The sequence below is a fragment of the Symphalangus syndactylus genome, chromosome 9, assembly GCF_028878055.3.
Source record: "Symphalangus syndactylus isolate Jambi chromosome 9, NHGRI_mSymSyn1-v2.1_pri, whole genome shotgun sequence".
Lineage (NCBI taxonomy): Eukaryota > Metazoa > Chordata > Mammalia > Primates > Hylobatidae > Symphalangus > Symphalangus syndactylus.
The window spans coordinates 124,538,341-124,558,853 of record NC_072431.2 but is presented as its reverse complement, the minus strand read 5'-3'; the positions used below and the strand labels follow the sequence as shown (position 1 = coordinate 124,558,853).

General features: G+C 37.6%; 1 protein-coding gene across 4 annotated transcripts in view; it reads right to left on the bottom strand.

Annotated features, from left to right (window-relative positions):
- Positions 1-7,399: 7,399 nt before the first annotated feature.
- The window catches only part of TTC39B (tetratricopeptide repeat domain 39B), a 133,382-nt gene continuing 120,268 nt past the window's right edge, over positions 7,400-20,513 (bottom strand). For all 4 annotated transcript variants that reach the window (XM_055294206.2, XM_063609165.1, XM_055294207.2 and 1 more), the window contains 4 exons: positions 19,581-19,689; positions 15,003-15,120; positions 12,050-12,166; positions 7,400-9,149 (listed from right to left, as the gene is read on the bottom strand). In XM_055294206.2, the coding sequence (XP_055150181.1) occupies positions 9,059-9,149; positions 12,050-12,166; positions 15,003-15,120; positions 19,581-19,689 (435 nt within the window). In that variant the 3' untranslated portion in view covers positions 7,400-9,058. The remainder of the gene's footprint in view (positions 9,150-12,049; positions 12,167-15,002; positions 15,121-19,580; positions 19,690-20,513) is intronic.

Below are 20,513 nucleotides of genomic sequence, written 5' to 3'. Positions count from 1 at the left end.
ACTGAAAGAACCGCGATTACTGAATCACATCATGAAAACCCACCCACTGACAGAAACAACTGGTTTGTGACAGACATCTGTTTGCCCTAACTCACATAGGGGAGGAGGGGAAGAATTTAATCTTGGATTAGCCCTTTGTGGTTTTGCATACCCCCTCCTCTGATCCTCCTTAGAGCTGAATAAAGTAGTGGAATGGTCCCCATTTTACAGCTGTGTTAGGCAAAGTTCAGAGAAGTTAATGGCTAGGGAGGGGGAGCACAGGCCACAATCTAGCCAAAGCCAGCCTCAAATATAGATCTCCTGATTCCCAGAGCCTATTACTTCTTCCACTGTGCTATACCCTGAATGCTGAAGATTCCTCCTTAAACTGAACATGTCAGCAGCTAATCTTTGAGCTATTAAATAAATTACAAAAAGATGATACGAAATGCAATCCTTGAGACAACTGTACCATCCCATTTATCTCTTCATGCCCAGGACTTGGCCAAGAACTCGGTACCAAGAAGGGCCTTCATACCTGTATGTTATGATTTTAAAAAAAAGTCTTACCAAGAAACAAAAATTCAAGTTTATATCACATTGACAACTAAATACCAGCAAAACAGATGTCGTGTACTGCTTCCACATGTAGACCAACCAGAATAAGACTGCAATTCCATCAAGTATAATTTATTTAAATAACAATTCAATTGCATGTTAAGTAAACCAGTTGTAGCAATATAAAAATACAGAATTCCGAGAAAATCTGGCAAATTAAACCTGTATCTAAACGCAGCATATTCTGTAATACTACGGAATGAAAAATAAAATGTGTTGACTTTCAAGTCAGGATGATTTATTTGCACTTAAAAATATAACTTCTAAGATGACATCTGTTTTCAAAAACGTCCTAATGGTAAAAACAGGCTGTAGGAACTGTTGTCATCATGTTGAAATTTTAGATTTTATATTAGCATTAGCTTAAAAATCATAGATGATAACATTAACACAAAATCAGCAAGAGAACACTTATTGGGAACAGTTTTTACATTAAAAATATCAGAATTTCACAGTTTTCTTTTTTCTTGACTTACATTGATAAAATGCTTTGATAGCTACAATCAATGTCACCTTCTAGTACCAGATCCAATGCCTACTTGATCAGCAGATGGATGTTACTAACACATTCATTTTATATAGAACTCACACATCTTCAGTTTCTAAAAATGTTTTGCTCTGCAAAACTGTGACCGCTGAGAATGGGAAAGATTGGAGACTAAAATGTAATGAGAAGAGAAAAAGATAAAATGCTGACAATTTTTACTAACAGAACTTTAAATTATAAAGTACATACAGGTAGCTTTGATGATTCAACAAGAAACTTCACATTAGTTTACAAAGTGCTATGGCCTCTAATTTTATTTTTGTTCAATCCAAACAAAAGTGAAAACCACACATTATCAAAGAATTCTGAACTCCTTCTACACGTCAAGTTAACAGAGGTTTTGAGGTGGGCAGACCACAAGACAGGTTTATTTTGTATGTTTTAAGGCAAAGCAAAATCTCCCAAACGAAATATCTACAAAATACATTTGCTTTGAGAATAAATTTCAGTAATAAAAAAAACTTCTCATTTATTAAATATACATATTTGCCTTTACATTTGATTTAGCAACATGAATCAAAAAATGCAAGTGTTCTATGAACATCTGCAAATCAATATTTTTAAACACCAATACACAAATGAGTCAGTTTTCATTCAGGTGTTTGGATGTCAACAGCCAGCAAAAGAAAAAAAAAAAAAAAAATGGACTACTTACGGAATTTTCCCTAACACAATATGAGAATGCAACATATTTTTGAGGATTAAGTAATTTTTCTGGACCATACATATCAGTGAAACACATATGTTCTCCTTCTGCAAATATTAATTAAAGAGAACCCAACAGTGCTTAAGCCATTAAATTTAACCAACAGCCTAAGATTCAAAATGTTTACCATAATCTCTGTTTATGTAAATTATTTTCTTAAACAAAAAACAGAACACTCTATAGAAAGTAACTGTCTACTTTGAAGAATAAATCACCCTGGGGAAAAAATGTGAATAAAAGCTGAACTCGGCCAGATGTGATGGCTCACGCCTGTAATCCCAGCACTTTGGGAGGCTGAGGTGGGCGGATCACCTGAGGTCAGGAGTTCAAGACCAGCCTGACTAACATGGAGAAACCCTGTCTCTACTAAAAATACAAAAATTAGCCGGGTGTGATGGCACATGCCTGTAATCCCAGCTACTTGGGAGGCTAAGGCAGGAGAATTGCTTGAACCCAGGAGGCAGAGGTTGTGGTAAGCCAAGATCGTGCCATTAAACTCCAGCCTGGGCAACGAGAGCGAACTCTGTCTCAGGAAAACAAAACAAAACAAAACAAAACAAAAGGTTGAACGCATTTATTATCCCCAAAATTGCTACCTGGACATTTGTCTACATTAAAAATAGGAATGACTTAAAATGTCCACATGATTTCCAAAGCAAAGACCAAAGCAAAGAGTGTCATACCTTCAAATTGAGTAAGACCATTGTATTAGTCCATTCTCATGCTGCTATGAAGAAATATCTGAGACTGGATAATTTATTTAAAAAAGAGGTATAATTGACTCACAATTCTGCATAGCTGAGAAGGCCTCAGGAAACTTAGAATAATGACGGAAGGCAAAGGGAAAGAAAGGCACCTTCTTCTTCACAGGGCGGCAGGAAAGAGAAGTGCTGAGCAAAGGGGGAAAAGCCCCTTATAAAACCATCAAATCTCGTGAAAACTCACACACTATCATGAGAACAGCATGGGGAAAACTGCCCCCATGATTCAGTTACCTCCCACTGGGTCCCTCCCAGGACACGTGGGGATTATGGGAACTATAGTTCAATAAGAGATTTGGGTAGAGACACAACCAAACCATATCAACCATGTAGCACTTCAAAATAATACAATTCCTTTAAAAATGAAATAATATTCTTTATTGTACTCATTTTTTATTCAAAGTTTTTGGCTATAAGTCTAATACACTGAGACCAATTTATTTCTTACCCAAATGGTGCCCAACAGAATACCAATAATTAAAACTAATTTACTAGAAAATACTAAGCAGCAATAAAACTGAACGTGTCACTGGGATATGCCAGCATCCCTCAAATTTGTTGTTTAAATGAGTGTTTCTAAAAACTATGGCATTAATATACAAGGTGTATTGTATGTTAATATTCAACAAGTTTTACATAATGAAGTTTGTTATTAAAGTGCCTTGATTTTCCCTATTAAATATCCAATCTGTAGGCATTCTTTTTAGTTAAATACAGTGAGCCAGCTGCTTTGATTTTTCCATGCAATGTCCTGTTACAGTATTACTGTGCTAAACACATGTCATGGGTGCATTGTAAGCAGAAGGGAATAGGGCGTAGACTTCCTCTGAAGCTAGATCCACCTATCTCCTCTGGATAATTCAGGCCAAGAACCTGCTCAGCCATCTCAGTCCACTAAACAGTCCTTGCATCATTTCTTTCTGCCGTTATGAAGTTATAAAATGACTAGAAGGGACTTCAACAGTCCTCTAAGAGGAGAGTCTGTCAAGATCAGATAGCAACTGCTCAACATAAAAGATATCTTCCCTGATGATAAATTCTGATGTGTCCTTTTCATTACATTTCAATTTCAACATTTCAAAGTAACTAAATCTAACAGCAAATGTATAAAAGACAAAACTACCAACAACAGGCAGCAGAAACAAGCAATCTAACACTTAAAGACAAAAATATGTAAATAACTAGACTCCGGAAGGAAGGATTTGGAGAAAAATCCTGCATTTCTTTGGAAAGAACTGTATAAAACAATGTCTATTTATTATTTGTAAGTTGTTTGTATATAGCTATCTATAGATACATGTATCTTATGAAGAAATATCTAAAGAGATTTAAAATGTCTTAATTATATATATGCATATCACTTAGCTATCATACACATTCAAAAATAAATTATTCTCTAAATGGGTAACGTGTCTACAAACCTTTATTTTATATATATATAAATATATATATATATATATATTTTTTTTTTTTTTGAGACAGGGTCTCACTCTGTCACCTGGGGTGGAGTGCAGCCGCATGATCTTAGCTAACTGTAGCCTCAAACTCCTGGGCTCCAGCAATTATCCCACCTAAGTCTCCCCAGTAGCTAGGACTACAAGTGCACTCCACCATGCACAGCTAATTTTTTTTTTTTTTTTGTAAAGACAGAATCTCACTATATTGCCCAGGCTGGCCTCAAACCCCTGGTCCCAAGTGATCCTCCCACTTCGGCTTCCCAAAGTGTTGGGATTACAGGCGTGAGCCACCATGGCCAGCCTCTAAAAACCTTTAAATAGTAATACTGGCCTAGTTGAGAGAGTCAATGTTGAAACATTAATAACAAAGCAATTGAAAAGGTTCTACTAGATTTCTCAGAATAATTTTATCTTAGAAAATATTGGGCCAGGCATGGTGGCTCACGCCTGTAATCCCAGCACTTTGGGAGGCCGAGGCGGGTGGATCACCTGAAGTTGGGAGTTCGAGACCAGACTGACCAACATGGAGAAACCCCATCTCTACTAAAAATACACAATTAGCTGGGCGTGGTGGCACATGCCTGTAATCCCAGCTACTTGGGAGGATGAGGCAGGAGAATTGCTTGAATCCAGGAGGCGGAGGTTGCAGTGAGCCTAGATCGTGCAGTTGCACTCCAGCCTGGGCAACAAGAACAAAACTCTGCTCAGAAAATATATATATTAATCATGAAATCTATCTTCTCAAAGATGTGAATCACTCTTCTATAACTCTAACAAATGAACTTTATAAATAAGTAAAGAATGTCTGTAAAATCAAATTGAAATCATCATCTCAAAAATAAAATTTCTTAATCCAGTACATAAGGAGTTTGGCAGAGGGAGGGCAGAATAATGTTCAAATATGCCAATGACACTGATCATCTGCAGATAAACATGATGAAATGAAAGTTTAAGGGCACTTAAATAGAAAAAGCGAACTTCACAGATATGTATGTGAAGCACAAATCAGGTGATCATGGTAGACAGCAAGTAAAAGCCAGAACTCCGGAAAGCAGGCTATTGGGAGGCCTTTAAGAAGTGCAGCACATATGAGCGAATGCTTCCTCAGCATTCAGCACCATTCCCACATGTGCTGTAAGCCATTCCGGGTGTTCCGCAGCCATGTGTGGTGAGGGGCTGCTGTACTGGACAGAGCAAGACTGAGGGGAAACAACACGGTATACAGGCTCATGAGGACAAAGTAATTTTCTAAGATCCATTCCAGGCCCAAGGAATCACAAAATCTTAGGGTATTAAAACATGACTGGAGTCTTCGTTAACTCATTTTAACTAAATGTATTTCAATTTAAGATCTCTAAATATGAAGAGTATAAATACAAAAAAAACAAAACAGAAATACAGGGAGGGAAATGAATGAAGCATTAGATAATTCCAGAATATTTTCCAGTTGGCCACAAAGACCTTTTTAAAAATTATTTTTAATGTCCAAGCTGGAGGAAAACCCTCCTATTTATGAAGATCAACAGACTAGGCTCACTTTAAAAAGGAGTGGATCACGAGTTCAGGAGATCGAGACCATCCTGGCTAACACGGTGAAACCCTGTCTCTACTAAAAATACAAAAAATTAGCCGGGTGTGGTGGCGGGCACTGTAGTCCCAGCTACTTGGGAGGCTGAGGCAGGAGAACGGTGTGAACCCACGAGGAGGAGCTTGCAGTGAGCCGAGATTGCACCACTGCATTCCAGCCTGGGCAACAGACTGAGACTCTGTGTCAATTAAAAAAAAATAAAATACAATACAATAAAATAAAAGGAGTGGAAAGTATTAACACTGGGGATTGTTAGTGTCTATCACAACCACCTCTAACAGTAGCTTTGAAAGAGAAAACATTCACTTTTATTTGAAAGGGTGGGGGGGGAGCATTTTTTCTTTACACACTCCCTGCTGATTTGAAGCCCTAATAAAAGAATGATAGAGTGATCTCAAAGTTCAACTAGTCTAAGCTTGTAGGACAGGCAGAAATGGCAGTCACATTAGCCCTGCTTAAACTCACCCCTTTGCAGAAGAACTGGTTATTGATTTTAAACTGTTGGGTGTTCCGATAATGAAAAATCTTCCTTGGCACTGATTAATCTGGAATTCAGCTTCCTACAGCTTTTATCCACTTGTCTCATTTCTGCCTTCTGAGGATAAAGACAGGATCAATGGACTTAATTTTCCTATATAACTTGGAAACTTCTTGGATCAAGAAGCATAGAAAACATTAACATATATGTCCAGATAAGAGCTGATGCAGTTCACCTTTCATTCATTGTTAAGGGGAAATCATGCCTTCCTTGTCACCATTCCTACAAAGCACAACGTTACTTAAATTTATACAGCACCAATCAGAACCCTGCCTCTCCATTAAGAAAAAAAAAGCAATTATGCCAGGAACTACACGAATTGCACTGTCAGACACAATGGCAACCCAACCTCATCATAAATGCCCCTCAGAAAACTAGATAAAACTGTCACCTCAGTATTCATTCTTCACAGAACACCCTAATGACTCCAAAATGCAATATTAGCTGATGCCCAAGAAGTTGATGCCACTACAATATCTTGAACATAGCAGGAAACATAAATATTTGTAGCACTTTGATATTACAGTACTAAAAGATCCACTGGATATACTGTCCATAGTATCAGGTAACTACATAAAGAATAGGAAACAAAAATAAAACAAAATATAAATAAAAAAGATTTTTATATGGAGATGAATTTCTTTTATATGTGTTTAGTAATGCAGAGTTAAAATAAAAATGGCCACTCTAAGCTTAAAATTGTTTCATTTTATAACCAAAAGAGAATTTTTTACTGACTTGCAGCCTGACTTGCAGCTTCTCACAATAACAATGTAAGAATATATGCTCAGTATACCCACAGTCACAATGTGGGTGTATGCTTTCAAAAATAATGTTACCAAAGCTCTTCTAAGAACTTTATAAACTTTTTTCCAAAGCTATACACAAACAATTTTTAATGTATTTTCTACTACTAATTATAATGACACTTAATTTTATTTTCTATTTTGTCTGTACCTAAAGTTGTATTATTAATAACACACTGACATCTACCGCCATAGTATCTGAAGGGGTGGTAATCTGACTTGAGTTCTAGTAATCACCTTTCATTGGATATATATCCTCAGTGTTGGTCAAGAATCAGTACCTTGAAGAAAATAAGCCACACACTGCTTGGTACAGGTCCATGTGGCAGGGAAAGCAGGAGCAGGTTCATATAACCTGGGTAGCCTACTGTCAATATCAAACACATGAATATACAGAAAGGTATTTGAATTTCTATATTTCTTTCATTTTACAACACAGACCGCAGTATCAGCCAATACTTTTGTGTTGATACTGTAATCCAGACATAAAAAACCATAATTATTATAATAATTCATACTTTTGTATAGCCTTTTACGGTTTACAAAAAGCTATCATATGTTTTATCTAATTGAGCCCTCACAAGTACCAAATACTACACCGCTATCCACACTGGGGCAACTGAACCCCTGAAAAGCTGAGATACTTACTCCATGTCATGGAACTATTAACCCACAGAGATGAACTCCTGACTCCCAATATGCAGCTCCTTCTGTTAAACTGCAGAGGCATCTGTGACAAGTTATTCTTCAAAATGGAAATAGAAATAAGGCCCAGATTCATTGACTCATAAATTGTCTTTTCTCACTCTGGATGCCACAACACATACATGTGGTGAGTTGGGGGGAATGATAATGACTGAAAAATAAAACACTCCAAGTGGGAATGGTCTGCATTCAACATTTTAAAATCCTTTGTTGAAAATAAATACCTAATACATAGACTCACAGTTCTAGAACTGAAAAAGACCTTGAAAGTCATCTGTTCTTTAATCTAGATTTCACAGAAGAAAATATGGTGACACACAAGGCACAGTGGACTCCCTAAAGGTCCCCTCACTAATTGCTAATGGGTAGCAGAACCAGGACCATATGGGGTGTCAAGCTCTCTTCTGCTCTATGCCCTGATTCTGTTTCCCAACTAAAGGACTAAGCAAGGTCCAGATGATTTATAAGGAGACATCACAGTGCTAGAGAGATTAGAAAACTAGGTCTTACCAACATCTTAAGTGTAAAAATTATTGATATTTTACATATCATTTAAAGCAGCAGGAAATTTACTTCCTAGAAGAAAAATAATCCATGTATGTATTTTAGGCTCTCATTGCTAAGGTTAAGAAAAATTCCTAAAACATGACACTTCCTTCCCTTTAGACACACAGGGGTTTTTGAATTTTGTTATTATAATAGACTTAAGTACATTCAAAATCAGTCTCTCCAAAATGTCACCACCTTTAATCAAATGAAGAGTAAAAAACCAATAACTGAATACTGTATCATCCTTTATAGAGACAGGTCTCTTCAACCCATGAAGTACATTATATCCCATCCGTGTTCATGTTCTCAGACTTTTTCAGAAGTCTTCTGAAGGTCACTGTTAAGCTATTTTAAATGAAATGGTATTTATTTATCTTCTGAAATTTAAATACTAGGCAACAAAGTATCTCTGAAGTTTAACTACCCAACAAATCCAAAATTGGCTCAACTTGTAAGCTATTTGCTAAACAATATTAATTTCCACATTAAAAAAATAAATAATCTAATTAGACTATTGCATCTGCAAGTCTTTCAAAAGACTTCTTCACCCCCTAATTCAAATAATATGAAATTCTTTTGGGGGAGGCAAAATATAAGAATTTTCTAGATAATATAGAATGCCATTCCATAGGAAAAAAAATTATGTAGACCAACAGTAAATCTCTCAGATGATAGAAAATATTGACCAAAAAAACTGGTTTTTTGTCTCTTATTCACAAGATCACTTTTCCACTTTAATATAAGGTTGAATCTATAGCAGATGCCAATGCTAATTGAGGGAAAATTCCATCCTTCAAGTTCTGATCAATCTGAGGAAGGTTTTCTCCAGAGGTGAAGAGCTGCCTGAATTCTGAAGTGTAGTCTGGACTCCAGGGAGTAATCTTTGTAGTTGTTCCTGAAGACAGTAACAATAAAATTGTACAGTCAAAATTTCCTTATATACCAGGTACCACCACCCTCCCATTCCTCTCTCTCATCTATTTATTTACTTTCAAACTCTAATATACATAACAGTAGATCTTAGTAAAATGCAGATTCTGGTTCTGTTGGGGGGTTTTGGGGGGAACTGCAATAATCTGCGTTTCTAGAAGCTTCCTGGTGGTCATCTAAAGGTCATACTTTTGAGTAGCCAGGTTCTGTTTAATTACCAAATCATTCACAAGCATAGCAAGAAGTTGTGAGAAGGGCTGTACAAATTTTGTGAACTAGTCCTAAATAATTAGACTTCCTTTTTTAAATTAGAAAATTTTAAGATAGGTACATATAAACATGGTTAGCATGATCACATGATCGATCACTCAAGAAACTCAAATGAAACAACTGCAACAAGGGCAGCAGAATTACTTAATGACATCAAAATTACTTATTCCAATTCTCACATGTAAATATCAATGGTTTGGCCAATAATTACATAATAATTAGGCCAACATCTTTAAAGGGGGCCATAGAAATCCAGAGATTATTTAAAACCTGCCTAAGAGCATTTATGTTGACCTCCCTTTACCAGAATTGTTAAGAATCAGAAAAATGGAATACTTTACATACTGCCTTGGCCCATGGGTGAGCTATAACTGCTTTCTTTACAGTGGCACTTATTTCTATGGCCCTTCATTTTGAACAGGTATAAGGGCTACTCACTGGTAATCTTGATGAGGGTTAATAAAATGTATTATTCATAAACTAAAATCAGTATCTTATTAGACTTTACCAATAGATGGAATTGAGTATTTTCCTAAATGCCACCAATGTGGGCAACTTCGCAAAGCTCCTAATACATAAAGGGAAAGTGCAGATAATAGTCTTGGAATTACTGGGAAGTATCTTTATGTTTGAATCATCAGTATTGCCTTGAGTTAGTGAAGGCTTTTCGTTGCTTTTTAGCAGTGAGTTACTAGTCTTTTATTTTTATCATTATAAAGTTTCCTTATTATACATTGTATATGCAAATAATGAATATCTGGAACAGCAGTATTTATAATCCATAATATTCCAATAGCTGGATTTGAAGATATCTATATCTAACACATGAAATATTGGTCATACTCCCAACAAATTAACTTTAAAAGCAACTTGCTCTCATATCACCTATATATAAATATTTTAAGGAAGCCCTTCTCGGCTCTACCATGCCCGTAAAGTTTTGTCCCATTACGATGTTCTATTCACAGCAAACATCCTAAAAGAATTGCCTAAAGTAGCTGACTCCATTTTGTTTGTCACCTCATTTGTCAAGGTCACCAATGATACTCATGCTGCCAAATTCAGCAGCCACTTTTCTGGTCTTACCTTGTTTGACCTCTTAGTTGCTGCCCTCATAACTGACCATGCTCTTCTTTTTGAAACACTATTTGGTTGGCTTTCCTAGATGTCTTCCTAACTCTCTTAATCTTCTTAATCTTATCATTTAATGTCTAAGAAGATGGCACATCCCAGACATTGTGCTAGACCTCTTTCTCTAGCTATATAACATTCACAAAATGACTTCATCACACGCCACTGCTTTAAATATCACTATCTCTGTGCTGTTGACTGCAATCTCTACATTCAGCCCTGACCTTACCACTGAACTTCATGCTAAGTATGAACACCAACTTGCCATCTACCTAATATGAGTACCTAATAGCCATCTTAAAGAATCATGGTCTGAACAGAAGTATGTTTCGTTCTCTCCCCAAATATACTCTTCTAAGTATTCCCCAGCATAGCAAAAAGCATCATCATTGACCCAGTGACTCAACCTCCTCAACGCAGATGTTCACTAACTGTGACTTCTGTCAGGAATGCTCCCTACCTAGTTGGTTGATTTCTGATGACTGATCTCAAGATTGGCTTTAATTATGCAAATCTCAGCTACAATATCATTTCCTCAAGGAAATATTTCAGAATCAATCTATCCTGAAGTAACACCCAGGCACCATGTATCATATTATAAATCTCAGCAAACATATACCACTGATATTTTTCTTGTCTATTTAATATCTCCCTCTGGCTAACAGAGCAGAAACATTGCCTGCTTAGTTTATAGTTGTCTCTCTAAAGCCTTTACTAGTGTCTGACACATAATAGGTGCTCAGTGAATAATTGCTGAATTTGAATAAATGGACAAATCACTCTTTATGACCTAGAGCTAGTCTAGCATTCTTTCTCTACTGCAGGAAGTGTTCAAGGCAAACAGGCCACAGGGTTTTTGCCTTACCTAAGTGAACCATGACCACAGGTCTAAAAGCTATTGTCTACCAGAATGATAAAAATACTTTGAAACTGCCACAATAAACAGAAAAAACAGAGAGTCTGGGTAAGATCTGCAAGCTTCACAAGATCAATGGCTGTTCAAGGAAATAATAGGTATGGTTGAATACACTGAAGGTTGGCAAACTAGGACCCAAATCTAAACATACCCATCTATTTACATATTACCTTCTAGGACTTCTTTTGATATAATGGAGTAGTTGCAATGGAGACTTTACGCTATAAAGCTAAAAATATTTACTACCTAGCCATTTACACAAAAAGCTGGCCAACCCCTGATATAGAATAAAATAAGTTAGAAATCTTTCAAATAGATGCCCATAATCATATCTGTAAATAGTCACAGGGTGAGGCAGTAAGAGGGTTGGAAACAGCACAATTACAGCAAAAGCCATGAGCATAAATCAACCAGAAGTTAGCAAAAGTAGCATTATTACTAATTTGACATTGTTAATTTTTAAGTATATAATGTTACTGCTGTTGTTAGAGCAGTATTGACATTTCTGACTCCATAACAATCAAGGAACAGCTGCCTTCAACACTTACCTTGCAGTTTCAAGGAACTTTATGGCCTTGTCAATTTCCCCCTGGCTTTTATACAAAGATGCCAATTCAAACAGAGTGAACGGCACTAGGTAGTGGTCATACTTCAGTAGCTTTTCACTGAAAAAGCAGAGGAAAAGCAAGTAAATCTTAACAGAACAAGAAACACATTTTTCTAAATATATATTATTCCCATTCTTCAGAAAACATGTGTAGCACTAAGTCTATTATCACAGAAAGGCGGCCATTGTATAGTTATGGAACTCATTAAACTATGGCAATAAATAATGTTCTTTTCATATACTAATCTTTTATTCCTTAATGTAAACCCAGCACTGATGGTTGATCGCTGTCTCTTAGGTAAATCAGCGCATACAGATCTTTAAAGATTAACCCTAGAAATGGCAAGATCATCTGTCTGAACACAAATGTGTTCAGAAATGACTCCCTTTAGAAATAAGAAAGTTGTATTATTTTTAAACTAAGGTTCAACTCCTTTTGTATTTTAAAGTCTTATAATGCTTTAAAAGGCCAATAAAGAAATGGTCAACACGTCTGTTTTCAGCACTATTATGAGAACTCTCTGGTTATAAAACATGTAAAAGCACTGGAAAAAAATATAACTAACACCATTTCAAATGCATAGCTTAGCTCACCAGAACATAAGAAAAAACTCTCAAGTGCCAAAAACAGCTAGAATTGAAAAAGTGAGACTCTACATATGTGGGATGATGCTGAATGAGCCCTGTGGTCTGCCTCCATCTGAGTCAAGGGCTTTGTATCCTAATATCCATGCAGGAGATGAGGCCTTGGGCCCACAGAAAGCAGGGAGCTGAAACTGAGACCTCTATTTAAAGCTGGGATCCTTACAGGACTACTCCTTAAGAGAAAGACAGATTAGAACAAACCCACTCACTGGCAAAGGAGGAAGACTCCTTGGCCAGCACTTTCAATGAGAAGAAAAAAGAATTCCTTAGGAAATTAATAACCAATAGGCCTGCCCACACTGAATGTGCAATTCAAATTTACATTGTCTAAATGATCCAAGAAGTAAGCAATGAAATTAACATGAAAGAGGCCCTGGGCAGAAAAAACCTTTAGGGTACCTGACAGAAATAAAATGCAAAATCACTGTAGAGCAACTCTTCTTCAATATAGCCTCATAGGAATCTCAAGATAAAACTCCAAGGAAGGTAAGTTCACAATCCACAATTATAAAGCACACGAGCAAACAATTCATTATGAGATTCACACGCAAAAAAACAGCACAATAGGTCATCCTTTTAATCCTTATAGAAACACTAATAAAATAGAATTCAATACATATTTCTTTAACATGTTTACTAATTACAGAATATTACTAAAGATGGTACATTTGGGAAGTAGATATTTTCTCTTTATTCTTATAGGGGCACCAGTCCTCCATCAATACTGTCAGGAAGAAGGGGATCAGGTGGCCATGGATGGAAGGGCACATGACACAGCACACAGGATGTCCACCAGCAGTCTATGGCTGTGATTGTTTTGGCTTGCAGAATATTTTCAAAAAATTTGAGCCAATATTTTAAAATCAGGTGATTTTACATAAAATCCAGATTCCAGGCTTTTCATGAAAAATGGTAGGGATTATTGCTATTGGGCCCACACTGTGCAGAGCAATAATCAAATAGAGCTGAGGAGTGTGGCTACACCCTTCAGAGAAAACACCCTGACCTACAGAGCCTACCAATCCTCTTCCTGCCACCACTCAGCCGGCCTGATTAAGTAAGGTTACGTATCTGGCCCCTGTAAATACTGCATTTGTGATACAGAGAAAAGGGCCAGGCATCAGAACCCTGATTCAACTCTATGGTTAGTAATGGAGCAGGACATCATCATCAATGCTACTGAGGGGGAATAAAACCAGAACAAAACTCAGTTATATACAGAAGAACTGCCCTTTGCCAAAAGAGAGACAGGGTGCTCATCACATGCCTCTCTTTCCTGCCAAATTATTATCACGGTGATGGCAAGTCTGTTTACTCAGCTCTGAATCCCTAGAATCCAGCACAGTCTCTGGCACATAGTGGGTGCTCAAATATCCGTGGAATAAATGAATGGACAAACAAATGCGTGAATTAAATTAGTTATCAGAAGCCAGGCATAGTAGTGCACACTTGTAGTCCCAGCTACTCAGGAGGCTAAGCTGGGAGTATCTCTTAAGCCCAGGAGTTCCAGGCTTCAGTGAGCCATGATTGTACTACTTGCACTCCAGTCTGGGCAACAAGGAAGTCCCCAATCTCTTTAAAAAAAAAAAGAAAAGAAAAGAAAAACTAAAGAAATACGTAAAAAATAAAAAAAATTAATGAGTAACAGAGGTTCAGTATGATGCTGCCAGAGTTTGGCTAGACACCTGTTAGTTGAGCTATAAATACAGTTTTTGTAAGTCATCTTTAAACACCAAGTAGAAATACATAAAGTCATGTTCCACCTAGACCATAATTTTGTTCACGAGGAACCACAACAACAACACACTACTGGATTTTCTTTCTGGTAACACCAAGTAAGAGTTTAGCAGTAAGAGATAAAAGCATTTTGCATCACTTTCTCACAAAAACTCCCCAGAAACCACAATTTGCACTTGGGTTGGTTTTATTTTTTTTATTTTTATTTTTATTTTTTGAGACGGAGTCTCGCTCTGTCGCCCAGGCTGGAGTGCAGTGATGCAATCTCGACTCACTGCAAGCTCCGCCTCCCGGGTTCACGCCATTCTCCTGCCTCAGCCTCTCCGAGTAGCTGGACTACAGGTGCCTGTCACCACGCCCGGCTAATTTTTCTTTTGTATTTTTAGTAGAGAGGGAGTTTCACCGTGGTCTCGATCTCCTGACCTCGTGATCCGCCCGCCTCGGCCTCCCAAAGTCCTGGGATTACAAGCGTGAGCCACCACGCCCCGGTTGGTTTTATTGTTTGGTCTTACCTTTCCACAACATGATTGTAACATAGTTCAGCTTGCAAGGGCCGCTGTAAGTTCTTGAGGCAACATCCTTTAAGTAACTTCACTAAGCACTCATCATCCACAGAGAAGCTGTTAAAATCTTAAAACAAAAAACATACAAAGAAAAATACTTTTTAGATCTTTTTTTTTTTTTTTGAGACAGACTCTCGCTCTGTCGCCCAGGCTGGAGTGCAGTGGCGCGATCTCGGCTCACTGCAAGCTCCGCCTCCCGGGTTCACGCCATTCTCCTGCCTCAGCCTCCTGAGTAGCTGGGACTACAGGCGCCCGCCACCACGCCCGGCTAATTTTTTGTATTTTTAGTAGAGATGGGGTTTCACCGTGTTAGCCAGGATGATCTCGATCTCCTGACCTTGTGATCCGCCCACCTCGGCCTCCCAAAGTGCTGGGATTACAGGCATGAGCCACCGCACCCAGGCTTAAAATCTTAATTAAGAGAAAGAACAAAGTTTCAGAGGGATCATTTACAAATAAGGAAAATTTTTTTAGCATTTGTTATGCCTCACTAAATAAAATACAATGAAATTATTTTAAATGAAAAGAGCTGGGCACAGTGGCTCACATCTGTAATCCCAATGCTTTGGGAGATCAAGGTGGGAGGCTCACTTGAGCCCAGGAGTTCAGGACCAGCCTGGGCAATACAACGAGACCCCGTCTCCACAAAAAAAAATTTTTTTAATTACTGGGCATGATGGCACGTGCCTGTAGTCCCAGTTACTCAGAGATAGAGGCAGGAAAATCATTTGAGCCCAGCAGTTGGAGGCTGCAGTGAGCTATGATGGTACCACCGCACTGCAGCCTGGGTGAAAGAGCAAGACCCCATCTGATATACACATACATTCCTACAATGCTGAATTTACTATATAAGAACATCATTTTATTAAAGAGTTCACTCTATTCACTTTAAAATATTCTTCAGGTGGTCACACCCTGAGCTTTGTGACCTTCGATACAACAACCGGAAATCTGAGCTCTAAATAAAGAGCTTTATTAATTCCATAAAAGGTAAAGCCATGAACAAGAAGGCTGCCTCCTCCTGTTGTTTGGCTTCTGTGTTGGCTTCAATACAGGAGAGGATAACACTTCCATATGGAGAAGCAGATGGCCTTATCCCCATTAAAAATTCAGGAAGTAGAATACCCTATCCAGATCATTATGTTTACAACTTATCAATTCTCCCAGGTTGTGTTCTTTTTGGGGGAAACTATGCCATAAGATTAAACAAAACGGTTCTGAAGTACATGAAAGGCACCTAAAATCTCCACAAACTTCCAACTGCTTGAGGAAAATGTCAAGGATTTTTTCACCACTTTTTCCCTTTTGAAAATGCTCTCTGCCTTCTACAGCCCAAGGCAAATGTGTGTTAAACAGAAGGAACCATATTATGTGTGACATCTATCTGACAAAGGTAGCCATTCCACATTTACACTTTTGAAATTTTTTTGCAAGTTACAGGCAAGTACAACGTTATTCCAAGACAGAATGACAATTTACACATTTCAGGCTGTGACAGTAGAGAGGACAGCAGTAAAGGGAACACACGAGGCCCTGGGAGTCCCTCCTATTGAAATCCTCCTGCTTTCAGCACAAACCTCAGAAATCATCATTAACACATGCTGGCAGTTTAGATGGTAAACCACTTCTCTATGGAAATTAACGATGCTACTTAACCAACCAGAAAGGGGTTACTTCCAGGTGCTGAAAACTGAATATTCACCTCTTTCAAGCTCTGATAGGTCATTCACCCAGAAAACCACAGGTATCAATAACACATTACCTTTTCCATTATTTATTTAGAATCATTTTTCTACCAAAATAAAATTCTATCCATTGCTTTTAATCATGGATGTTAAAAGAGACATTCAAGAAGTAATATCTTTTAGGACCTAGAACCAAAACCAAGGGGTCCATATTGGATGCTAGCTTGTAGTATCATTTTTGTGCATTCTACTGAGTTTCCTGCAGCATTGTATCGACAGCCTGTGTTATGACAACATTCTGGTGCTCTGTGAATGATGATTTTGTTGAGGAACAGACATAACACCATGGGAAGTTAAAATACCAGTAAAGCCACATGTAACTTCTATGACGAACTTGAGTTAGGCATATGGCAAGTGGGTTCAAAAATACTATATTCCTCCAAAAACCTTAGATGGCAAAATCATTATTTCCTCCGACTATAGACCATTATCTAGCAGATGATTATTTTCCCTTGAAGTATAAATGCTTTGTCATGATTTTAAACCTTATGAATGTGTTCATAGATGAACATTTCAACACACAACACACATGTAATATGTTTCCATTTAACATTCAAAGAAAATTACGTGATAAAGCTACTAGAGTACAATTTTATGACAAAAGATCTGCTGAACTTTTACGGTGGATAGGCTGAGAAATAGGGAAGTTTGAAGCCCAAACTACAAAAAGTATCTATGCTGAAATTTTTAGAAGCTAGCTGAAATGCCCCCAAGAGAAAAATCTGAAAATAGATTTACAAAGTAAAAAGTCATAAAGTCAGTATCACTTTCCCTTTTACATAACTCTCATAATGTTTGCTATATAATTTCATTAGGCAAATTAGTCAAAGTGGAACTTCTGGTTACATGTTGAATTTAGTTAGATTTCAAATGAAACACTATTGGAATTAATACCAAATGCTGACTCCAGGGATGTCACCAAATTCTGTTCTGTCTTCAAAGTTCTATCTTTTGTATCAATGGCCAGCATTTAATAACTATGACCAGAGTATTGCAGAGTAGAAGATCAGTTGTATCCTCTACCATCTTTTACTTTAGACAAACTTGCAAAGCCAGGAGAAGCCAATACACATCCAGTTTCCAATAATGGGGGTGGGGGATGGGGTGGAAGATGATGTAACCTCAGGTTTACAACTTGTCCCCATTTTCCAACTTCTCTCCATTTTCCAATTACGGCCTTTTTCTTCCCTGCTCTGAAGGATAAAAGCTTAATTACTAAACTGTCCTAACAGTTCAAGGTAGGAAGGAGAGCAGGAGATAATCTTCTTGCATAAAACAAATCCTAGAAGAGGTCATCATAAGTTTCACATGAAATATCTGGCAAAGGTGATCTTCAGAAAATAAAAATTATTTCACCCAGAGAGAGGACACACAAAGCCAAAACTGTGGGTAAGTATGGCATGTCTGTCTGTCTGTCTGTCTCAGCTCCCCTCTGCCCTGCTTAAATATCTCTAAAGCCTATCATCTCAGCATGTCATTAAGAGAAAAAGGAATGGGCGGAGGAGAGTGACTTGGTTTTCTAAATTTCCACTGCATTTTACTAGCATAGTCTGATAAAATATATTTCCCCTCGAATTTTGCCCCCAACAAACGGGGAGCTGGGGGTGGTGAAGAGCTTGCTCAAATAGACAGTAGGCTGGGCTCCTGGAGTGCCCATCTTTTTCCAGTTAAGAAAAATGACTTAACTGTTAAAATTTTTCCCCATCATTCCTGAATTTCTATGCCCTTTACTATGTTTATCATCACAGAAGTTTTCATTTTACTTACGTGGTTAGAATATTACAGAAGACCATTTCTCTTGGGGTAATACCTAAGTGACTTGGCATTGAAAAGAAATACAACAAAGGCTATCACTTATGGCATGGTTTACGCCTCTTAAAAATACAGAATCAAAAAATGTCAGGGCAAGGAAACAACTTTGGATACCATCTGGTCCAACACTGCTCCCACTTCACAAGAAAACAGAGGTGTTACCCAGAGTCTGATGGCTGAAGAGCTGGGACTATAAGCCCAGACTACCTGATTCTGATTCTCCTTTTACCACATCAGCTGCTTCCAGTAAGCTGAAATGTGGCCTCTAGCACAACCAAATGTAATGGGTAGAATAAATTGTGATAACATTTCACCTTGAAAACTATTCCCTGTGTCTGCAGAAACACGCTAATGGTTAGACAGCAATAAGGAGGCATAGAAAGAGTCGCAGCAAACTCAACCCAGAGGGAAATGCACGTTTCCTTGTGCTGCTCTAAAATTCCAGTGGTGGGCTTCCTCCCTTCATCTTTTTTGTCACAGTTTTAAGATATAGTTCACATAGCATACAATTCACCCACTGAGAGTATACCATTCAATGGTTTTTAGCATATTCACAGAGTTGTACAGCCATCACCACAGTCAACTGTAGAACACTGTCATCACCTCCTTCCCCGAAAAGCTATCATAACTCCTAACTTCCATACTCCATCCCTAGGCAACCACTCATCTGCTGTCTGTCCTTATAGATTTCCCTATTCTGAGTATCGTGTAAAGGGAATCATATAATATGTGGTCTTTTATGGCTGGCCTGGCCTTTTTCCCTTAGCAAGCTGTTTCCAAGGTTCATGCAGTTGCAGTGTGTATCATTCCTCCCTGCATCTTGACTGCAATCACTCAGACCCCTGCAGCTCAAGCTCTTTGTCCTTGTGATGTACACAAGTTAATGTAGGCAGACGTGCACAGGGAAAAGACAGGAGAGCAGTCATGGAGCAGAGACAAAGGCTCCTCGGTGCTTACTGTGTATACTTACTTTGACTTTGTAAAGCTGCCTCAGCTTTTTCAACAGTTACCAACAGATTTTCAGAAACGTCTTTTCTTTTGCTCACTATCGAAAAACCATTCCAGACATACATCATTTCCTAATGAGGAAAAATGAAAACCATTTGCAGTTATATGAGGTTATTCGATGTCCTTTATGATCCCCAAACAATGTTCATGTGTTTTGCCTTGGTTTCTAGGAACCTCAAGATAATATTTACAGATCATTTTCCTTTGCTTTTGCCTTTTATACTGTGAAGCAATTCAGTATATATATTTTTACCAAAAATTTAAACTCACTCATATAACAAATATTTATTAAATATTTACAAGCATTTAATTCTTTTGGAAGGTAATAGAGTACAGATACAGAAAGAAATATTTTAAACCGATACTATGAATAATTCTGTTTAATGTAAACTTTTGTTGTTACTTTTAAGTAAAGAAAAATATTTTTAAATGTCTGCCAGTTGTTTACATAAAATGTTTCCAAGAAAATCACTGGATATAAACACTGGAATATTTTACTGGGCTTAGGATCTTTTATACCACTAGAAACATGTGACGGTCCAGTAATGCAATCCAATATGCAGAAAACGTACTCATTTAAAAGCCATGTGGCTGAATGACAGCTCCTAAAATGTAAACTAATGACTTCTCATTACAGATTATATTTAATGGGCTACCAGATGAGAATTTTTTTGGATCAAAAGCAAATGTGCTTTTGCTTGAAAATATTTTTCTAATGTTCCTGATAGTGCAGTTCATATTTTGAAGGGTATGAAGTAAGCAGGGTAATTAGTATCTTCTTGGAAATAAATTTTAAGATATGATAAAAATACAGCTTGAAAAGCCTCTTAGCAGGAAGTAGTGGAAATGAGGATGACACACTCAAGTAGAATGGCAGCAAAGGTATCTTTACCTT